The sequence below is a fragment of the Pan troglodytes genome, chromosome 8 (genome assembly GCF_028858775.2).
Source record: "Pan troglodytes isolate AG18354 chromosome 8, NHGRI_mPanTro3-v2.0_pri, whole genome shotgun sequence".
NCBI lineage: Eukaryota > Metazoa > Chordata > Mammalia > Primates > Hominidae > Pan > Pan troglodytes.
In genome coordinates, this window is record NC_072406.2 from 107,072,260 (window position 1) to 107,094,251 (window position 21,992).

A 21,992-nucleotide genomic window follows, 5' to 3' on the forward strand; every position below is an offset into this window, starting at 1 on the left:
CTAACAGTCAGGCCCTTCTGCTGCAGGTCTGCTGGAGTTTGCTTGAGGTCCACTCCAAACCTTGTTTGACTGGGTATCACCAGAGGAGGCCACAGAACAGCAAAGATTACTGTGTGTTTATTCCTCTGGAAGCTTCATCCTAGAGGGACACTTGCCAGATGCCAGCCAAAGCTCTTTTGTATGAGGTGTCTGTTGACCCCTGCTGGGAGGTCTGCTGTTCTCTTTAGAGCCAGCAGGCAGGAACATTTAAGTCTGCTGAAGCTGCACCCACTGCCACCCCTTCTTCCAGGTTCTCAGTACAGTGAGATGGGAGTTTTATCTATAAGCCCCTGACTGGGACTGTTGCCTGTCTTTCACAGATGCAACTGCTCAGAGAGTAGGAATCTAGAGGGGCAGTATGGCTACAGTGGCTTTGCGGAGCTGAAGTGGACTCCACCTAGTCCTAGCTTCCTGGAGGCTTTGTTTACACTGTGAGGGGAAAACCACCTACTCAAGCCTCAACAATGGCAGACTCCCCTCCCCCACCCCCAAGCTCAAACATCCCCAGTCAACTTCCGACTGCTGTGCTGGCAAACAGAAGTTCAAGCCAGTGGATCTTAGCTTGCTGGGCTCCATGGGGGTGAGATCCCCTGAGCTAGATCTCTTGGCTCCCTGGCTTCAGTCCTCTTTCCAGGGGACTGAATGGTTCTGACTTGCTGGTGTTACAGCACCACTGGGGCATAAAAAAAAACCCTCCAGCTATCTTGGTGTCTGCCCAAATGACCACCCAGTTTTGTGCTTGAAACCCAGGGCCCTGGTGGTGTAGGCTCTGAAGGGAATCTTCTGGTCTCTGGGTTGTGAAGACCATGGAAAAACTGTAGTATTTGGGCCAGAGTGCACCGTTCTTCACAGCACATTCCCTCAAGGCTTTTTCCTTGGCTACGGGAGGGAGTTCACCAATCCCTTGGGCTTCCCAGGTGAGACAACATTCCTCCCTGCTTCAGTTTAGCCTCCATGCACTGCACCTACTGTCTAAACATTCCCAGTGAGATGAGCCAGGTACCTCAGTTGGAAATGCAGAAATCACCTACCTTCTTCACTGATCTCGCTGGGAGCTGCTGACTGGAGCTTTTCCTATTCAGTCAACTTGCCAGCCACCCTCCTGTTTGAATTTCTTTAAGGTAATTATTTTGAATTCCTTTTTTGAATATTTGTGGATTTTTTTTCATTGAGATCTGTTATTTGAGAGTTATTATGTCCCTTTGGTGGTGCCATATTTCTTTATTTTTCATGTTGTGTCCCTGCATTGATGTCTATGCATGTGACGGAACAATTGCTATTCCAAAATTTCTAGAGTGAATTTCATAGAGAAAGACTTTTATCTGAAGTTGAGTGTTTGTGTGCAGATGACGAAGATTGGGTAACTCAGTTTTTGAATAGATGCATTGTGATAGTATCTGTGTAGTTTCTCTAGCTATGGCCAATATCAGCAATAATTTTGGGTGCCTCAGTGGCCTAGGCTGTAGAAGGTTGCAGCAGTATCAGGAGCAGTGTAGGTTGTTAATGTCCTTAGTGTCAAAGTATTTGGGTGTCCTCCTATTTTCATTTTCCTAAAATTGGGGTGACTTAGCCTAAGGGATTCCTTTTGGTGTCATCTCTGACATGGCATACACTCAGCGGCATTGGTGCTGGGTTACAAGTACAGATCCTTGAAGTTGTCATAGAAGCATCATTCTAGACTCAGGGTCTTTTAATCATGTATTGTGACACCTGGGTCTTGCGGCGCAGGTTCACTCTCTGTGGCAGTGTTGAATGTAGATTACCCACAGAACCAAGGTCTATGACTCTAGCACACCTTAGCAGCTGAAGCCCACAGACTGAGTTGTGGCTGTGAATCTGTTTCTGAGGGTGAGGTGCAGGAAAATGCCGTGGCCTGCCTCTGATGTAGAAGGGGTGCTCTTTAGATTTGAGCCCAGCAAGTAGAATATGGCTACTATCATTAATAAGATAGGATATACTACCTTATTAATGCTAAGTAACCAAGCTCAAGTGAAGAGATGGAAATGTTAATACTGGTTTGTGACTGCACTGTTCTTCTTACTTAAGAGTAATTTTCAACATGGCAAGCTTAGAAAACTGTGTGAAGCTGATGTTACCAAGGGAGAGGACTGTCTTTGTCTACACATGTTGAGAGAATCTAGTCTATTTCAGTGGTGTTGATTACACAATATTCAACATGACACACATCACTTGGAGACTCTAAAAGCATCATTAATTTATTGCTGCTGGCCTTGGGGCTGGTTAAAAAGTAATATGTTTTTTATATTGATGATCTCTTTCAACTAAGTATTCCTTATCCATTGCTTTCTTTCTCCTAACTTCCAAATTATGAGAACTCCAGTCTCTAAGCCTTGGCATATGCAGTATCCTTACTCTCTCCTTTATCCCCTGTGGCAATTAATCCCTTTATTCTCCATCTTCATCATTGTTCTTTCTCTTCACTTTGTATATTTTTGTTTATTCCTGCACTACTGCACCCTAGAACAAGTTGTCTGTTGCCTCCCATCTAGATTATAATAGTGTGGGCCCATCTTGTCATTGTAAACCAATTCTCTTCCTCTATAATTTATCTTAGGTTTTGCTGTCATATTGCTTTTTTAATATTTGTTTTTACAAAATTTCAACTTTATAATGAATCTGGGGGCAATATTGAGTCCATGTACCTTTCTGACAGAAAAATATAATTGCAGACTCTTGATTCAGGCTCACAGTATCTAATGATATGGCCCTAATTTACTTTTTCTATTAATTTAGATTGTGGTTGTCTACAGGTAATAATGGCTTTAACACATAATGTCTTTATTTATCTCAAATACAGGGATTCTCTTGGTGGGGCAATCTAGGATAATACAGCAGCCCCAAAGCAGCAGAGAGTCAAGTGCCTTCCTTTTTCCCACTAAATTTAGTATACAGACCTTCATTTTGATGATTAAATCCCAGGATGGGGTCTACTCCACCTCCTACTTCACATTTGTGTTTGGAGTATGAAAGAGGAAATAGAGGAAATGGACCTAGAGACCTTCTGCTTATATATTTTAGCAAAAAAAAAAATGCTGTGTGACTCAGCTAGCTGCAAAGAGCCTGATGAATGGAATTTTTAGGCAAGCATGGAATAAGGGAGTAGGAAATAAAGTTTGGGCAAGTTGGTCTACAGCCTCTGCTATACAAGTAGTATTTTTTTTCTAGTACTGTACTTTCCAGTTTCTATGTTGGTAACTATATAACTATGTGAGTAATTTTGAATTCACTGTAATCAAATATGCTGGTAAACAATTTGTCAGATAATTGCATCAAATCATTCCTAGGAAAAGCACAACCAACCATCTGAATTTACTATTGAAAGCTTGGAAAACACTGCAGTTGACTTGTTTGGAGCTGGGACAGAGACGACAAGCACAACCCTGAGATATGCTCTCCTTCTCCTGCTGAAGCACCCAGAGGTCACAGGTATGATCACAGATGATAAGTTAATTAATTTTCAGAAAAGATTTTGGGAAGGTGTTGCTAGTGTCCTCCTTCCTGTTTCTCTTAGAGAAGCTTCATTATTTAAACTTTTGTGCTTCCAGCTGTAATCTGTTTCAAACTAATGGTGATTACAATGGGATATCTTGGCCTGGAATGGTGGCTCACACCTGTAATCCCAGCACTTTGGGAGGCTGAGGTGGGTGGATCACTTGAGGCTAGGAGTTCAAGACCAGCCTGGCCAACATGGCCAAATCCCATCTGTAGTAAAAATACAAAACTTAGCCAGGCATGGTGGCACATGGCTGTAATCCCAGCTACTCGAGGGGCTGAGGCACTGGAATCAATTGAACCCAGGTGGTGGAGGTTGTAGTGAGCCAAGATTTTGCCACTATACTCCAGTCTGGGCAACAGAGTGAGACTCTGTCTCAGAAAGAAAAAAAAAGAAAAAAAGAAAAAGAAAAGATAAAAGGGGCATCTTTGCACAGTAGAGGAAGATAACTGAGAGAAATGAAGACAGCATGGCAGTAGCAAAAGCAGTAGAACTCTGGTCCAATGTGTCTGGATTTATGGCAGGAAGAGACAAGATAAATTGGCCTGGGATTGCATGTTGGTTTTATTATGAGAAGGCCATTTTAAATAGCAAGTATATTCTTCAAGATAACTTTTCTCATTCTCAAAATTTCAGGTTCAAATGCTGGAGTAGGGAAACTGGAAACTCTCCTTATTGAAGGATAAATGGTAATCCTAAAAATGTAGTGATCTGCCTGAGAAAATTCCTAGTCCAATAAGTACTCTAAAAAGTTAGATTCATAAGAAAGGTGATTCTGTTTACTAGAAGAGGTATATAAAGAATGTTCCATTTAGGCAGAATATGTACCTGAGACAGTTTCCATGAAACTGTTGTTGGGCAAAATAAGATTTTTTTGAGGAAGTCAATAATTTTATCTTTTATGAACAACTTTACTTTAGAAATTTACTTTTAAGGACTTTTGGTTATGCTGCAGGTAAGAAATATTCTTTTTTTCTCCTATGTCAGTATCCCCCATTGAAATGACAATAACCTAATTATAAATAAGAATTAGGCTTTTTTTTGAACAGTTACTAGCCTATAGAGTTCTAGAAGATTTTTTGTCAAATTTTATTATAGATTAAAGGGTACAAATACAGGTTTGTTACATAGGTAAGTTGTGTAACACTGAGGCTTGGGGTCCCAGCTATTCCATCACACTGACAGTAAACATATTACCCAACAGATGGTTCTTCAGCCCACATCTCTTCTCTCCCTCCCCCATCTGGTGATCCTCAGTGTCTATTGTTCCCATCTTTATGTTCTTGTGTATTCAGTGCTTACCTCCCACTTATAAGCAAGAACATGTGGTATTTGGTTTTCTGTTCTTGTATTAGATTGCTTAGGATAATGGCCTCCTGCTTCATCTATAATGCTGCAAAAGACATAACTTTTGTTCTTTCTTATGGCTGCATAACATTCCATTATGTATGTACTAGTCTGTTCTCACGCTGCTAATAAAGACATACCTGAGACAGGGTATCTCATAAAGGAAAGAGGTTTAATGGACTGTCAATTCCACACGGCTGGAAAGGCCTCACAATAAGTCTCTGATAGAGACTTATTCACTATCACGAGAATGGCATGGGAAAGTCAGGCCTCCATGATTAAATTACCGCACATTGAGTACCTCCCGTGACGTGTGGGAATTATGGGAGCTACAATTCAAGATGAGATTTTGGTGGGGACACAGCCTAACCATATCAGTGAATATTTGGTACATTTTCCTTATACAATCCACTGTTGATGGGCACATAAGTTGATTCCATTTCTTTGCTATTGTGAATAGCACTACATATTGGGGTGAACATATTGGGGTGTGTGTCTTATTGATAGAATGAATATTTTGGGGGCATATACTCCATAATGGGATTGCTGGGTCAACTGGTAGTTCTATTTTAAGTTCTTTCAGAAATATCCAAACTGGTTTCCACAGTGGCTGAACTAGTTTGCATACCAACCAACAGTGTAAAAGCATTTCCATTTCTCTGCAACCTCACCAGCATCTGTTGTTTTTGGACTTTTTAATATTAATAATTGCTATTCTGACTGGTGTGAGATGGTACCTCATTGTGATTTTGATTTGCATTTCTCTGATGATTAGTGATGTTGAGCATTTTTTCATAAGTTTGTTGGCTGCTTGTATGTCATCTATTGAGAAGTGGCTGTTCATGTCTTTTGCCCAATTTTAATTGATTTTTTTTGTGTTTTTTTTTTGCTTGTTGATTTGTTTAAGTTTTTTATAGATTTTGTCTGTTGATACATATTTAGATTTTGGATATTAGCCATTTAGGTCCTTTAAGGTAGGAAGAGTACAGGAAATAGTCAAGAAGACTTTAACAAATTTCTAAAACACAGAGAGCATATAGAGGAATGATAAATCTGTACAGAGAGGGTAAACTTATAACCAAAAGGTCAGAAGAGAAAAATTTATCAAGGATGAAAAGTTAATCAGTGTCCCTTAAATCCTCCCAATATTGGTATTTGGAAGTACCAAGGGTCAAAGATGGTGGAGAATGAGGCTGAAAAAGGAGGCTCTCCCTGCCTACGTTTCCTCCACAACTCTTTTCATCAGGTAACTGATTTCCTCCCACAAGAAGAAGGAGGCTCACTCTCTAGAGAAACTGAGCTTAAGAAGTGCTGTACTCAGAGACACACAGCAGTGCCAGAAAAGGCATGAGGTGTAGGCTAGAAAGACAGATTTGGTACACATCCACTCCTTGAATTCAGAGACTCTTAGCTCTTTTATTCATCTTCCTTCCTAAAATTCAGCAGCTAGCTCTATCCTACAGAAAGGGAACTGATCTAGAGAAATGGCATTTTTCTTTTGCCATCTTAACAGACAATTCTCTTCAATGTCCAACAGAGTGAATGAAATGAAAACATATACTGCTAGATACAGGGTTATGGAATTTCAGGACATGAGAATTAAAGGGAAAATCATAAAAACTTTCAGAGCTGTACCAGGTTATATTGAAAGAATTAGAATTCAGAATTCTCAAGAAGAACTGTTAATATTATCTTGTATATTAATAAAAATAGAGTGTTTTCAGATGTGCATGTTTGCCAAAAATTTTTACCATTTTCCCTTTCTCAGAAAAATACTGAAGAATGTTCTTCATTCAAATGCCTGAAACCTTGTTAGAGAAAGTCCTGAGCTCCAGCAATCAGGAAACCTCCTGTAGGAGAATGAGAGTGTCAGGGAGGCTGCCTAGCACCAGACCTAGAAAACAACTACTTCAGAACAGACCTGGGGGATAATTCAGAAGTGAGATGAGACAGCAAGAACAAAAGAGATGTGACAGATTTTATGAGAGTTTCCAATAACTAAAAAGGAGTTTCAAACATCTGCCGGAACATTTGTAAATAATTCTAACTTGGGAAATGGAAAATTACAAATTGAAATAAAGAGACATTGTTAAGCCCAGGAAAGTACAAAAATAAAATTTAATCATAGTTGTCTTACCAGAGAACCATATTTGTGTAGTCAGAATGATGTAAGCAATGAATACTGATATCATAAAAATTGTCATCTAAATATATTCTGGAAAAAGCAGTGTGGAAAAGTGAGTGTGTCTATCTGAGGGTGTGTTCAAATATGAGGGGAAGATGGAGATTAAAATTCTCATCTCTCATAATAAAAAATTATTAAATATAATCTACAAAAAGATAAGTAAGAATTAGAAACAGAGTATTTAAAAATGTGAATGTATGTTCAGAAGAAGCTGCTAGAATGTTCAAAATGGTGGATTTGGAAAGTGTGAGAATGAAGAGAATACCATTGTGATTTGTGACCCCTCCCACACACAGATGCACCAATACAGTCATATATATGCATAAATCTGATAGTATAATTTAACGTTTAAGCAACATATGTTATTTTGATATGAAATTAATCTGTTTTTCAAAGACAGTAATTTCATGACTAAATTATATGCTTACTTTATGTTTTCAAACATTTTATTATTTTTATTTGTATTAATTATCATATATACTAATGTATATGTAGATACATATTTATCTTTTAACTTTTTTAATTTTTATGGGTACAAAGTAGGTATATATCAATATGTTTGGGGGTACATGAGATGTTTTGATACAGGCATGCAATGTGAAATAAGCATGTCATGGAGAATGGGGTATCTATTCCCTCAAGCATTTATTCTTTGAGTTACAAACAATTCAATTACACTCTTTAAGTTATTTTAAAATGTACAATTAAGTTATTATTGACTATAGTCACCCTTTTGTGCTATCATATAGTAGATCTTATTCATCTCCACCTCCCCTCCCCCCACACTACCCTTTCGAGTCTCTGGTAACCATCTTTCTACACTTTATGTCCATTAGTTCAATTTTATTTTTAGATCCCACAAATAAGTGAGAACATGCTATGTTCGTCTTTCTGTGCCTGGCTTATTTCACTTAACGTAATGATCTCCAGTTCCCTTCATGTTGTTTCAAATGACTGAATCTCATTCTTTTTATGGCTGAATAGAACTACATTGTGTATATGTACTACATTTTCTTTATACATTTGTCTGTTGATGCATATTTAGGTTGTTTCAAAGTCTTAGCTATTGTAAACAGTGCTGCAACAAACAAGAGTGCAGATACCTCTTCGATATACCTATTTCCTTTCTTTTGGGTATATACCAAGCAGTAGGGTTGTTGGATCATATGGTCGCTTTATTTTTAGGATTTTGAGGAACATTTAAACAGCTCTCCATAGAGGTCACACTAATTTGCATTCCCACCAACACTGTACGAGGGTCCACTTATCTCCACATCCTCACTAGCATTTGTTATTGCCTGTCTTTTGGATATAAGCCATTTTAACTGGAGTGAGATGACATCTCATTGTAGTTTTGATTTATATTTCTCTGATGATCAGTGGTGTTGACCACCTTTTTGTATGCCTGTAACCCATTTATATATCTTCTTTTGAGAAACATCTATTCAAATCTTTTGCCCACTTTTGGATTGGATTATTAGATTTTTTTTCTATAGAGTTGCTTGAATTTCTTATATATTCTGGTTATTAATCTCTTGTCAGATGAATAGTTTGCAAATATTTCTCTCCATTCTGTGGGTTGTCTCTTCCCTTTGTTGATTGTATCTTTGGCTGTGCAGAAGCTTTTTAACTTGATGTGATCCCATTTGTTCATGTTTGCTTTGAATGCCTGTGCTTGTAGGGTATTGCTCGAAAAATTTTTGCCTAGACCAATGTCCTGGAGATTTTCCCTAGTGTTTTCCTATAGTAGTTTCACAGTTTGAGGTCTTAGATTTAAGTCTTTAATCCATTTTGAGTTGATTTTTGTATATGGCAAGGGATATGAGTCCAGTTTCATTCTTCTCTGTAGGATATTAAATTTTCCCAGCACATTTATTGAAGAGACTGTCTTTCCCCCAGTGTACATTCTTGGCACCTGTGTTAGTCTGTTCTCATGCTTCTAATAAAGCCATACACAAGACTGGGTAATTTATAAAGGAAAGAAGTTTAATGGACTCACAGTTCCACATGGCTAGAGAGGCCTCACAATCATGGCAGAAGATGAATGAGGAGAAAAGTCATGTCTTACGTGGTAGCAGGCAGATAGCTTTGCAGGGGAACTCACATTTATAAAACCATCAGATGTTGTGAGATTTAGTCACTACCATGAGAAAAATATGGAGGAAACCACCCCCATGATTCAATGATCCCTACCTGGCCTCCCCCTTGACTTGTGGGGATTATTTCAATTCAAGATGAGATTTGGGGTGGGGACACAGCCAAACCATATTAGCCCCTTTGTCAAAAATGAGTTAACTCTAGATACGTGAACTTGTTTCTGAATTCTCTATTCTGTTCCATTGGTCCATGTGTTTGTTTTTATGTCAGTACCATGCTGTTTTAGTTAGTATAGCTCTGTAGTTTAATTTGAAGTGAGATAATGTGATTCCTCCAGTTTTGTTCTTTTTGCTTAGGATAGTTTTGACTATTCTGGATCTTTTGTGGGTCCATATACATTTTAGGATTTATTTTTTCTATTTCTGTGAAGAATGCCATTGATATTTTGATAGGAATTTTATTGAACCTATAGATTGTTTTGATAGTATGGGCACTTTAACAATATTGATTTTTCCAATCCATGAACATGAAATATTTTTCTGTTTGTTGGGTCCTCTTAAATTTCTTTCCTCAGTGTTTTATAGTTTTCATTATAGAGATCTTTCAATTCTTTGGTTAAATTAATCCTAGGTATTTAAAATTATGTATGGCTATTTTCAATGGGATTATTTTTTAAATTTCTTTTTCTTTTTTCTCACTGTTGGCATATAACAACACTACTGATTTTTATGTTGATTGTGTATCCTTCAACTTTACTGGATTTGTTCATCAGTTCTAATAATTATCTTGTAGAATCTTTAGTTTTTCCTACTATAAGGTTATATCATTTGCACACAAGGATATTTTGACTTCTTCCTTTCCAATTTTGATAGCCTTTATATCTTTCTCTTGTCTGATTGCTCTTGCTAGGTCATCCAGTACTATGATGAATAACAATGGTGACAATGGGCATCCTTGTTGTGTTCCTGATCTTAGAGGAAAGACTTCCCATTTTCTCCATTCAGGATAGTACTAGTTGTGGGTCTGTCATATAGCTTTTTTATGTTGAGGTATGTTCCTTCTATCTCAAGTTTTTTTAATGAATTTTTGTCAAGAAGGGATGTTAAATTTTATCAAATACTTTTTCAGCATCAACTGAAATGATCATATGGTTTTTATCCTTCATTCTGTTGATATGATGTATCACACTGCTTGATTTGCATATGTTGAACCATTCTTGCATCCAAGGGATAAATCCCACTTGGTCATTGTGAATGACCTTTTTATTGTATTGTTGAATTTGGTTTGCTAGTATTTTGTTGAAGATTTTTGCATTAGTGTTCATCAGGTGTATTGGCCTGTAGTTTTTTTTTTTTTTTTTTTATGTGTCTTAGTCTGATTTTGGTATCAGGGTAATACTGGCCTCATAGAATGAGTTTGGAAGTATTCTCTTCTCCTTTATTTTTTGGAATAGTTTGAGTAGGGTTGGTATTAGTTCTTCTTTAAATGTTTGGTAAAATTCAGCAGTGAAGCTAGCCAGTCTTGGGATTTTCTCTACTGGGATGATTTTATTTCTCGTTTGATCTTTGTGCTGGTTATTGCATGTTCAGATTTTGGATTTCTTCCTGGTTCAATCTTGATGGGTCATATTTGTGTAGGGATTTGTCCATTTCTTCTAGATTTTCCAATTTATTGGCATATAGTTGCTCATAGTAACCACTAATTATTCTTTGAATTTCTGCAGTATCAGTTCTAATGCCTCCTTTTTAATTTGTTTTTATTTATCTGAATCTACTCTTTTTTTTTTTCTTAGTCTGGCTAAAGGTTTGTCAATTTTGTTTAACTTCTCAAAAAAGCAACTTTTTGTTTCATTGATCTTTTGTTTTGTTTTCTTCACTTAAATTTTATTTATTTCTGCTCTGATCTTTATTATTCCTTTTCTTCTACTAATTTTGGTTTTAATTTGCTTTTGCTTTTCTAATTCTTTAGGATGCATCATTAAATTGTTTGTTGGTCAATTTTCTCCATTTTTGATATAAGCTCTTGTAGCTATAAACTTCCCTCTTAGTACTGGTCTTGCTGTAACCCCTAGGTTTTGGTATGTTGTGTTTCCATTATCATTTGTTTCAAGAAATTTTTCAATTTTCTTTTTAATCTCTTCATGGGCCCACTGTTCATTTATGAGCATATTTTTAAATTTCCATTTATTTGTGTAGTTTCCAAAATTCCTCTTGTTATTGGTTGCTGGTTTTATTACATTGTGGTCAGAGAAGATGCTTGATATTATTTCAGTTTCTTTGAATATTTTAAGACTTGTTTTGTGACCTAACATACGGTCAATTCTTGATAACAATCCATGTGCTGTGGAAAAGAATGTGTATTCTGTAGCAGTTGGATAAAATATCCTGCAAATATCTATGAGATCCATTTGATCTATAGTGCAGATGAATTTCAATGTTTCCTTGTTGATTTTCTATCTGGATGACCTGTCCAATGCTGAAAGTGGGGTGTTGAAGTCTCCAGCTATTATTATATTGGGGCCTATCTCTCTCTAGTTCTAATTATATGTCTTTTATATATCTGGGTGCTGCATTGTTGGTTGCATATATATTTAAACTTGTTCCATCTTATTGCCAAGCTGACCACTTTATCACCAATAGTGATCTTCTTTGTGTCTCCTTATGGTTTTTGTTTTGAAATCTACTTTGTCTGTTTTAAATATAGTAACTCATGCTCTTTTTTTCATTTCCATTGGCAGGTACTGTCTCATTCAATTCCTTTATTTTCAGCCTATGTGTGTCTTTATAAGTGAAGTGTGTTTCTTTTAGGCAACAGATTAATAGGTCTTGTTTTTCCATCCAGGTCAGTAACAGGTCAGTATGTCTTTTGATTGGAGATTTTATTCCATTTACATTCAGTGTTATTATTGATAAGTAAGGACTTACCCATGCCCCTTTGTTATTTGTTTTCTGGTTGTTTTGTGGACTTCTCTACCTTCTTTCATTTCTTCCTGTCTTCCTTTATTGAAGAGAATTTTCTCCACTTATATGTGTACAGATTTTTCTTAATGTCTGGTTTATGGCAGTTACACATTTGTGCATCTGTAACCATCCTCTCTTTAAGTTTGCATATACTTCCAGCACTATAATTTAAATTTATAATGATGTTTGGATACCTTCATGATTCATATACCCCTGAATTGCTACAACAAATGTGCCATTTTTCTCCTTTTCCATCAGTTTTTACTTGTGTCTTATCAGCTAAAGTCCAGGAAGAGATTGAACGTGTGATTGGCAGAAACCGGAGCCCCTGCATGCAGGACAGGAGCCACATGCCCTACACAGATGCTGTGGTGCACGAGGTCCAGAGATACATTGACCTTCTCCCCACCAGCCTGCCCCATGCAGTGACCTGTGACATTAAATTCAGAAACTATCTCATTCCCAAGGTAAGTTTGTTTCTCCTACACTGCAACTCCATGTTTTTGAAGTCCCCAAATTCATAGTATCATTTTTAACCTCTACCATCACCGGGTGAGAGAAGTGCATAACTCATATATATGGCAGTTTAACTGGACTTTCTCTTGTTTCCAGTTTGGGGCTATAAAGGTTTGTAACAGGTCCTAGTGTCTGGCAGTGTGTGTTCTCCAGATTTATTATCTTTCTTCAAGATTGGTTTGGCTACTCTTAGGTGCTTATATTTCCAAATAATTTTTAAAGGTATTAGTTTGTCAATTTCCCAAAACCTTGGGCTGGAATTTCTGTCAGGGTGACACTAAATTTATAGGCTAGTTTGGAAAGAACTGAATCTTGACACGTTGAGGCTTTCCATTCCTGAATATAATTATGCTTCCAATTTGTTTGGGGTTTCTTTTATTTAACCAGGAATGTTGTGATTTTGTTGTCATGGCTTTTGAGTCTTTGGTTTTCCCTAGATAATTAATATTTTTGTTGTGGAACATAAATAGTTTTTATCATTCTGATGATGTTAATCTGTCAACTTTGCTAAATTTACTAATCACTATTCATAATTTATTTCTGGATTCATTGTAATTTCTGTGTACATTATACTGTATCTGAGTTAATATTGTTTTATTTCTTATTTTCCATTTCTCATGGGCTTAATGTCTCTTTATCGCATTCATTATTGCATTAGCTAGAATTTCTAGGAGAGCATTGAATAGAATTGGTGACAGTGGGGATCCTTGTTTCTCATTTCTAATCTGCAGGAAGCAGTGGAAGTGTTCCATTTCAATATTGAGAATGATGTTTGAAGTAGATTTTGGTAGATATTTTTTATCAGATTAGAGAAGTTTGCTGTCATATATATATATGTCATAATTGTGTGTAAAATCTTATCAAATCAATACTCTGCATCTATTTATATAATTGTGTGTTAGTCCATTTCCATTGCTATAAAGGAATATCTTTGACTGGGTAATTTATAAATAAAAGAGTTTCATTTTGGCTCATGGCTCTGCAGGCTGTGCAAGAGGCATAATGTGGGCAGGCATCTACTCCTAGTAAGGACGTCAGGTAGCTTTCAATCTTCGGAGAAGGTGAAGGGGAAGCAAGCATGTCACATGGCAAGAGAGGGAGTAAGAGAAAAAGGAGTAGAAGTGACTTTAAACAACCAGCTTGCGTGTGAACTAACAGAATATGAAATCACTTATTATCATGGGAAGAGGTTTAAGCCACTCATGAAGAATTCACCCCCATGTCCTAAATACTTCTCACACCAGAACCCACCTCCAACATTGAGAATCACATTTCAACATGAGATTTGGAGGGGACAAATATCCACACAACATCAGATTATATATATTGGGCTTACATTTCTCACTAAATAGAAATAAGTATGCACATAGAGATGAACTGGCCTTCTTCATATTGTTTAGGACTTCAGTGTTTACATTCACAAGAGATTTGGTTTATAGTTTTATTTCTCAGAATTTTCAAGATTTTTGATATTAAGATTATGCCAGCCTTATAAAACTATGCAAGAAATGTTTCCTAATGTGAGTCTGTTTTTATTGCCGTTCCCTCTCCCCACTTTTCTTCTTGTGATCACTTAGTTGTATCTTTGAAATGCCTGATAACTTTTGGTTAAATACCAGATGGTATATGTAAGAAATTGCAGAATTGCAGAGGAGGTTTATATTCTTCAAAGAAAGATTCATTCCTCTCCCATCGGCAGTCATAATGACATGATACCTGTTGTCATGATTCAGAATTGGACATAATGTGAATCCAGTTGAAAATTGAGTGTCAGTGTTAGCTTAGCTCTCTGAGGTTCTCCTACCTTTGGAAGCTTGAGACCAATTTTTGTCTTGACAGCTTTGCAGTGCCTTCTATCACATGGTTTCTGTATTTATCCAGACACTCCAGTTGCCATCTCAAACCTACTCTTTTCCAATCAAAACCAATACATATTATTAGTAAAATAAAAAATAATATAACTGAAAGTTGTATTTTCAAGGGGAAAAAGCAATGAGACTTGGTAAGGTTGCAATTACTAATGTCATCTTTTGAAGAAGACAGAATTGATAATTTACTTAGAGATTATGGGGCTTACCCTAGTGGTCAAGAGAAAAGACTTCAATGCACTCTGTTTTCACAAACACAGGAGATAACCAGGAGACTTTCGCTTCTCAAAATTAGGGTCTGAGGGTAATGGTAATGAAACTTACTTCTTCTCCTATAACTAATTAAATGAGAAATATACTGAAGAATCAGGCAGGAGTTGCCAGTCTCCCCAGTTCACTGCATCAGCTTTGGTGACCTCCTGGAGGGGAACGCTGCATCTGATGAGCTTCTTCATTCCCCCCTATGCAGGGCAGCTCATGCTGTGCCTGATGTCTTTTGAGCCCTGAGAAGCCAGAGCCCAAGGGGATTACCCATTGAATCCCTTCTTCGTGGAATAGCCCAGTGCAGAAAAAAGCAGCACTGTGTGGCCAATTCTACCCTCTTTACAAATCAGATACATGTGTTCTTCTGCTACAGGCTGGATCCACTTATCTAGCTGGAGATGATAGTCTGAGACAGGAGTTGGCAAACTGTCTCTGTAATGGGCCAGATAGTAAATATTTTAGACTTTTCAGGCAATGTGGTTTCTGTTGCAATTCTTGACATCTGCTATTGTAGCATGATAGCAGTCACAAACAATCTGCAAATGAATGAGGATTGATATGTTCCAATTTTTATAGAAACAAATGTAAATTTCCTATAAAATGTTTGTTTCAAAAATATTGTTTCAAAAATATTGTTTCTTGTTTGCATTTGTTCAATGTAAATACTTTTAGCTCACATACTATACAAAAACAGGTGGCAGGATGGACTTGTGCAGGGAGTATTTTTTATTGATGCCTAATATAAGACATCCCTGTCCAGTAGAATTTTCTGCAAAGATGTGCAATTGATTTGTGCTTTTATGTCATATTTAAAGAATATTTGTCAGCACAAGATTCCAAAGACTGGCTTTCAACTTTCCCAGAATTTTTTTGTTTTAGCTCTTATATCTAGATCAATGACATATTTCAAATTAATTTTTATTTCATAATATGAAGTAATAGTGGTCATGCTTCAATGTCTATAAATTTCTACTTATTCAAGTAACATTTGTTGAAATAAATCTGCTTTGGTATCTTAATGACATTTTAATATAGTACTTGTTTATAAATATTCAAGGGAATATTTTTAAAAAACAAAATTATAGACTATTTATATGAAAATTTAGGGGGTAGAATTTTTCCTAACATTTTTATTATAAAATTTTTTAAAATAAATAACATTACACACACATATGTATATGTACATATGGCAGTGTGTATACATATCTACTCGATATCTGTCCATCCATCTATTTACACCTCAATACTTCAGTATGTATAGCACAATAACAATGGTTTTCTCCTACATAATAATAATAGCATTCATACTGTGGAGTTACTAATACAATAATATTATTTACTATACAGCTTTTATTTAAAATTTCCCAACTTTAAAATAATATTTTAATCACTTTTTTCTTGCAATTCACTCTCCAGTCAAGAAATAAGCACATAGTTTCAGTATCCTGTTATTTTCATCTCCTGTAATCAAGAAGAGTCCATTTCCTCTGTTTCCTTTCAGTATGTTGATCTCTGTGAAGAGTTGAGCAATTAGTCATTTAAATTTTCCTGGGGCTCGTTTTGGGTAATTGTTTTCTAAATATTATATTCCAGTTATGACTTTGGCAAGAAAACTACATAGTATTTTGAATATTCCACTGAATCACAGTGGTGAGGCAGGGGCACATAATGTCACATATGCCATTATTGGTTATGCTAAGTTCCTCACCTAATAAGTTGGAATCTGCCAGATCTTTCCATTGAAGGGGTTCTGCTTTTTATGCGTGAATGATGAAAATCTATGGCATGGTACTTCAAGACAGAACACCCTGTTTCCCAAGTCACACATCCAATAGTTTTATCTTTCATTAATGATCCTCATCTGACCTGATGATCTTGACCTGAATGGTTACAAATAGGTGATTTTTCTAATTTCATCATTCCTTCCATATTTTTAAGCTAGGATTAATCTGTAATGAATATCTCTCCCATATCTTTAAATGAAGACAAACAAACTGCATGGCAATGACAAGAACTCAATAGTTTTATCCTTGCCACTACACTTGTTACCATCCCAGAAGATGTCATTTGAAATTCAATCATATGTTTATTCACAAATGCCCTGTGAACAGATACTGTGGCCATTTCCCATGTCAACAGAGACTTCAACTTTTAGTTATACTCTACACATAAGGTTGGTGAAAACTGAAGTGATGGAATAGAGAAGCAAGTGTGGACAGCCACTAGTGTCCAAGCTTGATGAAAAGGAGGACAGATTCAGAAGGTTGCACCCAAGTATCCAAGTACTCAGGACTTCAAATGTGATTGCAGGGCACTTTAGCAAGATTATTGTCATGGGCCTTAAGTTCATGACTCTTATTACTTGGTCTATCCATCTGGAAATGGTACTGCTCTTCTTTGGAACGGGATTTCCTCATCTGCACATCAAAAGATTTAACTACATGATTACCACTGTTTCTTCAACCTTCATGACTTCTTTACAGCTCAGTTCATCTATGTCTCTTGTTTCTAGGGCACAACCATATTAATTTCCCTGACTTCTGTGCTACATGACAACAAAGAATTTCCCAACCCAGAGATGTTTGACCCTCATCACTTTCTGGATGAAGGTGGCAATTTTAAGAAAAGTAACTACTTCATGCCTTTCTCAGCAGGTAATATAAATTTATTTCCATTTGTGTTTCAGGGTACAAGATAACTTTTTTGATCCATTGGAACTTACATGTGCCTCCTCTGCAGTGGTACAATTACTCTTTGTACATGATCAAGAGCACTGTTCTGAATGCCTGTGTACACACTGCTCATGATACATCCTAATTATTGGGCCAGATTAGTGGACTTTGGGGAGCTAATCCAATTCTTCCAAATTGAGAAAGCTGAAATATAGGTTGGTTGAATTCTGCCTCTAGGTACACCACTGAGGTACCCAAGAACTCCTCCTGGAAGATAAAACTAATTACATTTTCCTCACTAGCCATGAGGAAGTCATCTCACTCCAGAACTTCACTGAGTGTCTTCCACATGGTGTCCCTCACCCCCTAGGCTGGGCTTGTAGGATAAAATTATCCGCAAACACAGAATAGGGTCTTAAAAGGCTCACTTCTGAGTTTGGAAAGCAGAGTAAACAGATCATTGTAGTTCAATAGGACTGAGGCTGTGATATGGAAAGAACAGGCTGTTGGGGGTTGGGAGGTAGACGGAAAAGCTGTCTGCTTCTTGTACTCTTATACCCCAAAGTGAGGCATAAGTAATATTTTAATAGCAGTAAAGACATTTGAGCTACCTCAAAGGAGGCAGAGAGGATGAAAAGAAGAGAAGACAGGGCTATTAAAGGAGATAATGAGCCACAGGAGCAGGACATTGGCTCTAAATAAAGGATATTAGAACCTTTGCCAAATGACCATGGATGGGATGAGGGGGACATTGGGAATGTAGCAGGATACTCTGCAGTGATGCAGAGCACCATGCTGTTCCCCTAGTCATGGCCATGTATCTTGGATGTTGGATCTCCATACTTGAAATGTGTGTGCTGAGCATCTGGTGATAGAATCTCCTTCCTTTATTCTATGACCTTTAATATCTGCTTTATATCTGCCACTGTAGATACCAAGACAACAAGAAAAGAAACCTTCCTTCAAGCATTCACATTTAGCACATGTATTAGTCCATTCTTACATTGCCTTAAAGAACTACCTGAGATTGGGTAATTTATGAAGAAAAGAGCTTTAATTCACTCACAGATCCACAGGCTGTACAGGAAGCATGGCTGGGAGACCTCAAGAAACTTGCAATCATGGTGGGAGGCAGAGCAGAAGCAAGCACATCTTTCCATGGCAGAGCAGAAGAGAGAGAAAAATGAGGAAAGGCTACATACCTTTAAACAACCAGATCTCATGAGAACTCACTCACTATCATGAGAACAGAAAGGGGGAAATTATCCCCCATGATTCAATCACCTCTCACCAGGTATCTCCCCCAACATTGGGAATTACAATTTGACATGAGATTTGAGTAAGGACACAGAGCCCAACCATATCGCACACTAATAAATAAATAAATAAATCAGTAATTATTATTCTAGGTGATCCATGCTGTCTGTTTCTTCTGCCATAACAAAATATCCAAGACTAGGCAATTGATAAATAATGGAAATTTATTTCTCACAGTTCTGAAGGCTGGGAGTTCCAAGATCGAGGTGTCAGCAAGTTCAGTGTCTGATGTGGGCCTGTTCCTTACAGATAATGCCCCCTCTGTATCCTTATATGGCAGAAGGGCAAAAAAGGCAAAAGGGGAGAAATGGCTCCCTTGCATCTCTTGATGTTATTATTTTAGCAAGGACAGAGCCCTCCTGACTTATTCACTTCCTAAAAGGAGCCATCTCTTTAGTAATGTTGCATTGGGATTATGTGTCAACATATGAAATTGGGGGAGGCATATTCAGACCATAGCACATTTTTCAATGGAAATATAATGTGGAGGAAACCCAGAGAAGGCAACATTTTCTTGCTCAAGGAGATGAGGAAGAGGGTAAAAAAGGAGATAAAATTTGACCTATGTCCTGACTGTGGTAATAGAAAAGTTCATCTTGGCTAAAAGGAGCAGCATGATATAAAATTTGAAACCTCATGGTGTGTTGGAGACTGATGATGAGTGGCTATGCCTAGAGTTGACAGTATCGGATTTGAAGAGTGTAAGGAGTGATGTGGATCATCAGACTGGAAACAGAATGTGAGGGTCCAGATCAATCCACTGGGACCTTATCCTATAGGACATACAGGGAAGCCATTTAAAGTTTTAAAGTGAGAAGGTGACATGTTTAGACATGTGCTCCTGAAAGTACCTAGAGGAAAAAAATCTTTGGCTGCATATTGAGCCAGAAATATAAAGGGAAATACAGTATGTTAGCCTCCTCCTCTAAGCCCTTCTCAGTTCAACCCACTGGACAAGAAATGTATGTTTCTAAAGAAAGATTGATGAAGACATTTAAAGTCTCTTGAAAGATTTTAATAAAGTGCTTGGCATGTAGCTGGTACTCAACAAATATTTGTTGAATACAGGGTGCCTGTTAAGATCTGATATTAGGTGAAGAGTAAGTATGTCCATTCATTTTTCAGTTGCCTATCCATCCATCCATTCATCCATTTATCCATCCACTCATCCATCCATTCATTCATGCATGCACCCATCCACCCATCTATCTCTTCATCTCTCCTACGATTCACTGAACAGTTATTGCATATTCTGTTTGTGCCAGTTACAGAGACAGTGTTTGTCACTGTCACAGTTACACATGAGGAGTAACTGCTCTCTGTGTTTGCTATTTTCAGGAAAACGGATTTGTGTGGGAGAAGCCCTGGCCCGCATGGAGCTGTTTTTATTTCTGACCTCCATTTTACAGAACTTTAACCTGAAATCTCTGGTTGACCCAAAGAACCTTGACACCACTCCAGTTGTCAATGGATTTGCCTCTGTGCCGCCCTTCTACCAGCTGTGCTTCATTCCTGTCTGAAGAAGAGCAGATGGCCTGGCTGCTGCTGTGCAGTCCCTGCAGCTGTCTTTCCTCTGGGGCGTTATCCATCTTTCACTATCTGTAATGCCTTTTCTCACCTGTCATCTCACATTTTCCCTTCCCTGAAGATCTAGTGAACATTCGACCTCCATTACGGAGAGTTTCCTATGTTTCACTGTGCAAATATATCTGCTATTCTCCATACTCTGTAACAGTTGCATTGACTGTCACATAATGCTCATACTTATCTAATGTTGAGTTATTAATATGTTATTATTAAATAGAGAAATATGATTTGTGTATTATAATTCAAAGGCATTTCTTTTCTGCATGTTCTAAATAAAAAGCATTATTATTTGCTGAGTCAGTTTATTAGACCTTCCTTCTTTTATGCATAATGTAGGTCAGAAATTAAAGAAAATAGAGTTCCAGGAGACCATGCTGGTTCTCAAAATGATAAGGACAGAAAGGACAAAGAGGAAGAGGGTAGGGAAGCTGTTTTGGGTGAGTGTTAGAGTTACTTGAGGATTGGATTTGAAAGTGAGAAACTGTGTCCAGGGGCAGCTCTAACCTCTAGGGAAATATTCAGAGGATCAGTCAAAGGGTGGAATGGACATTAAATGTTAGAATTCTTATATCCACATTGGTGTTCCTTTTTTTTTTTTTTTTTTTTTTGAGACAAAGTCTTGCTCTGTCACCCAGGCTGGAGTGCAGTGGTGTGATCTCAGCTCTCTATAACCTCCGCCTCCCAGGTTCAAGTGATTCTCCTGCCTCAGCCTCCTGAGTAGCTGGGATTACAGGTGCATGCCACCACACCTGGCTAATTTTTTGTATTTTTAGTACAGACAGGTTTTCACCGTGTTAGCCAGGATGGTCTCAATCTCCTGACCTTGTGATCTGCCTGCCTCAGCCTCCCAAAGTGCTGGGATTACAGGTGTGAGCCACTGTGCCTGGCCTGGTGTTACTTTGAAGTGTCATTACTTTATCTCTAAATAAAGAATCAGATTACTTTTATTACTTCATGTTTCCAACTTAGAATGATGTAATGAAGTATAAATACATGCTTTCATATCGCTGCTCATGTGTTCTGTCATGCTTCTCTCTTCAAACATAAACAAAATTTCTTTTTGGTTTTTGTTTGTTTGTTTGTTTTTTTGAGATGGAGTCTCACTTTTGTTGCCTAGGCTGGAGTACAATGGCATGATCTTGGCTCACTGCAATCTCCACCTCCAGGGTTCAAGTGATTCTCCTGCTTCAGCCTCCCAAGTAGCTGGGATTACAGGTGCCAACCCCCATACCAGGCTAATTTTCGTATTTTTAGTAGAGACAGCGTTTCACCATGCTGGCCAGACTAGTCTTGAACTCCTGACCTCAAGTGATCCACCCATCTTAGACTCCCAAAGTGCTGGGATTACAGGCATGAGCTACCATGCTTGGCTGGGCAAAATTTCTAAGAAGAATTACAAAGATTTAATCTTTCTCAGCTTCTCCTATATTATTTTACTTTTAACATAAGTGGGATGGTAATTTTATGCTATGGTCCTAATATAATTAGCCTCATGTCATCTCCAAAGAATAGACAACTAAGTATCTTATGTTAAATTATATTCACCACTTTTCCTGTCTTCTACTTGAAATGTAAGAAATGAGAAGTAACATAATTTGTTATGCTTCTCACAGCTCATCTCCCAGA

At 37.5% G+C, this 21,992-nt stretch overlaps 1 protein-coding gene across 1 annotated transcript in view; it reads left to right on the top strand.

Moving 5' to 3' along the window:
- CYP2C9 (cytochrome P450 family 2 subfamily C member 9) overlaps positions 1-20,662 on the top strand; it is an 86,926-nt gene extending 66,264 nt beyond the window's left edge. The window contains exons 8-11 of the mRNA XM_024346505.3: positions 3,345-3,486; positions 12,422-12,609; positions 17,303-17,444; positions 20,118-20,662. Coding sequence (XP_024202273.1) covers positions 3,345-3,486; positions 12,422-12,609; positions 17,303-17,444; positions 20,118-20,299 — 654 coding nt within the window. The 3' untranslated portion in view covers positions 20,300-20,662. The remainder of the gene's footprint in view (positions 1-3,344; positions 3,487-12,421; positions 12,610-17,302; positions 17,445-20,117) is intronic.
- The last annotated feature ends 1,330 nt before the right edge of the window (positions 20,663-21,992 follow it).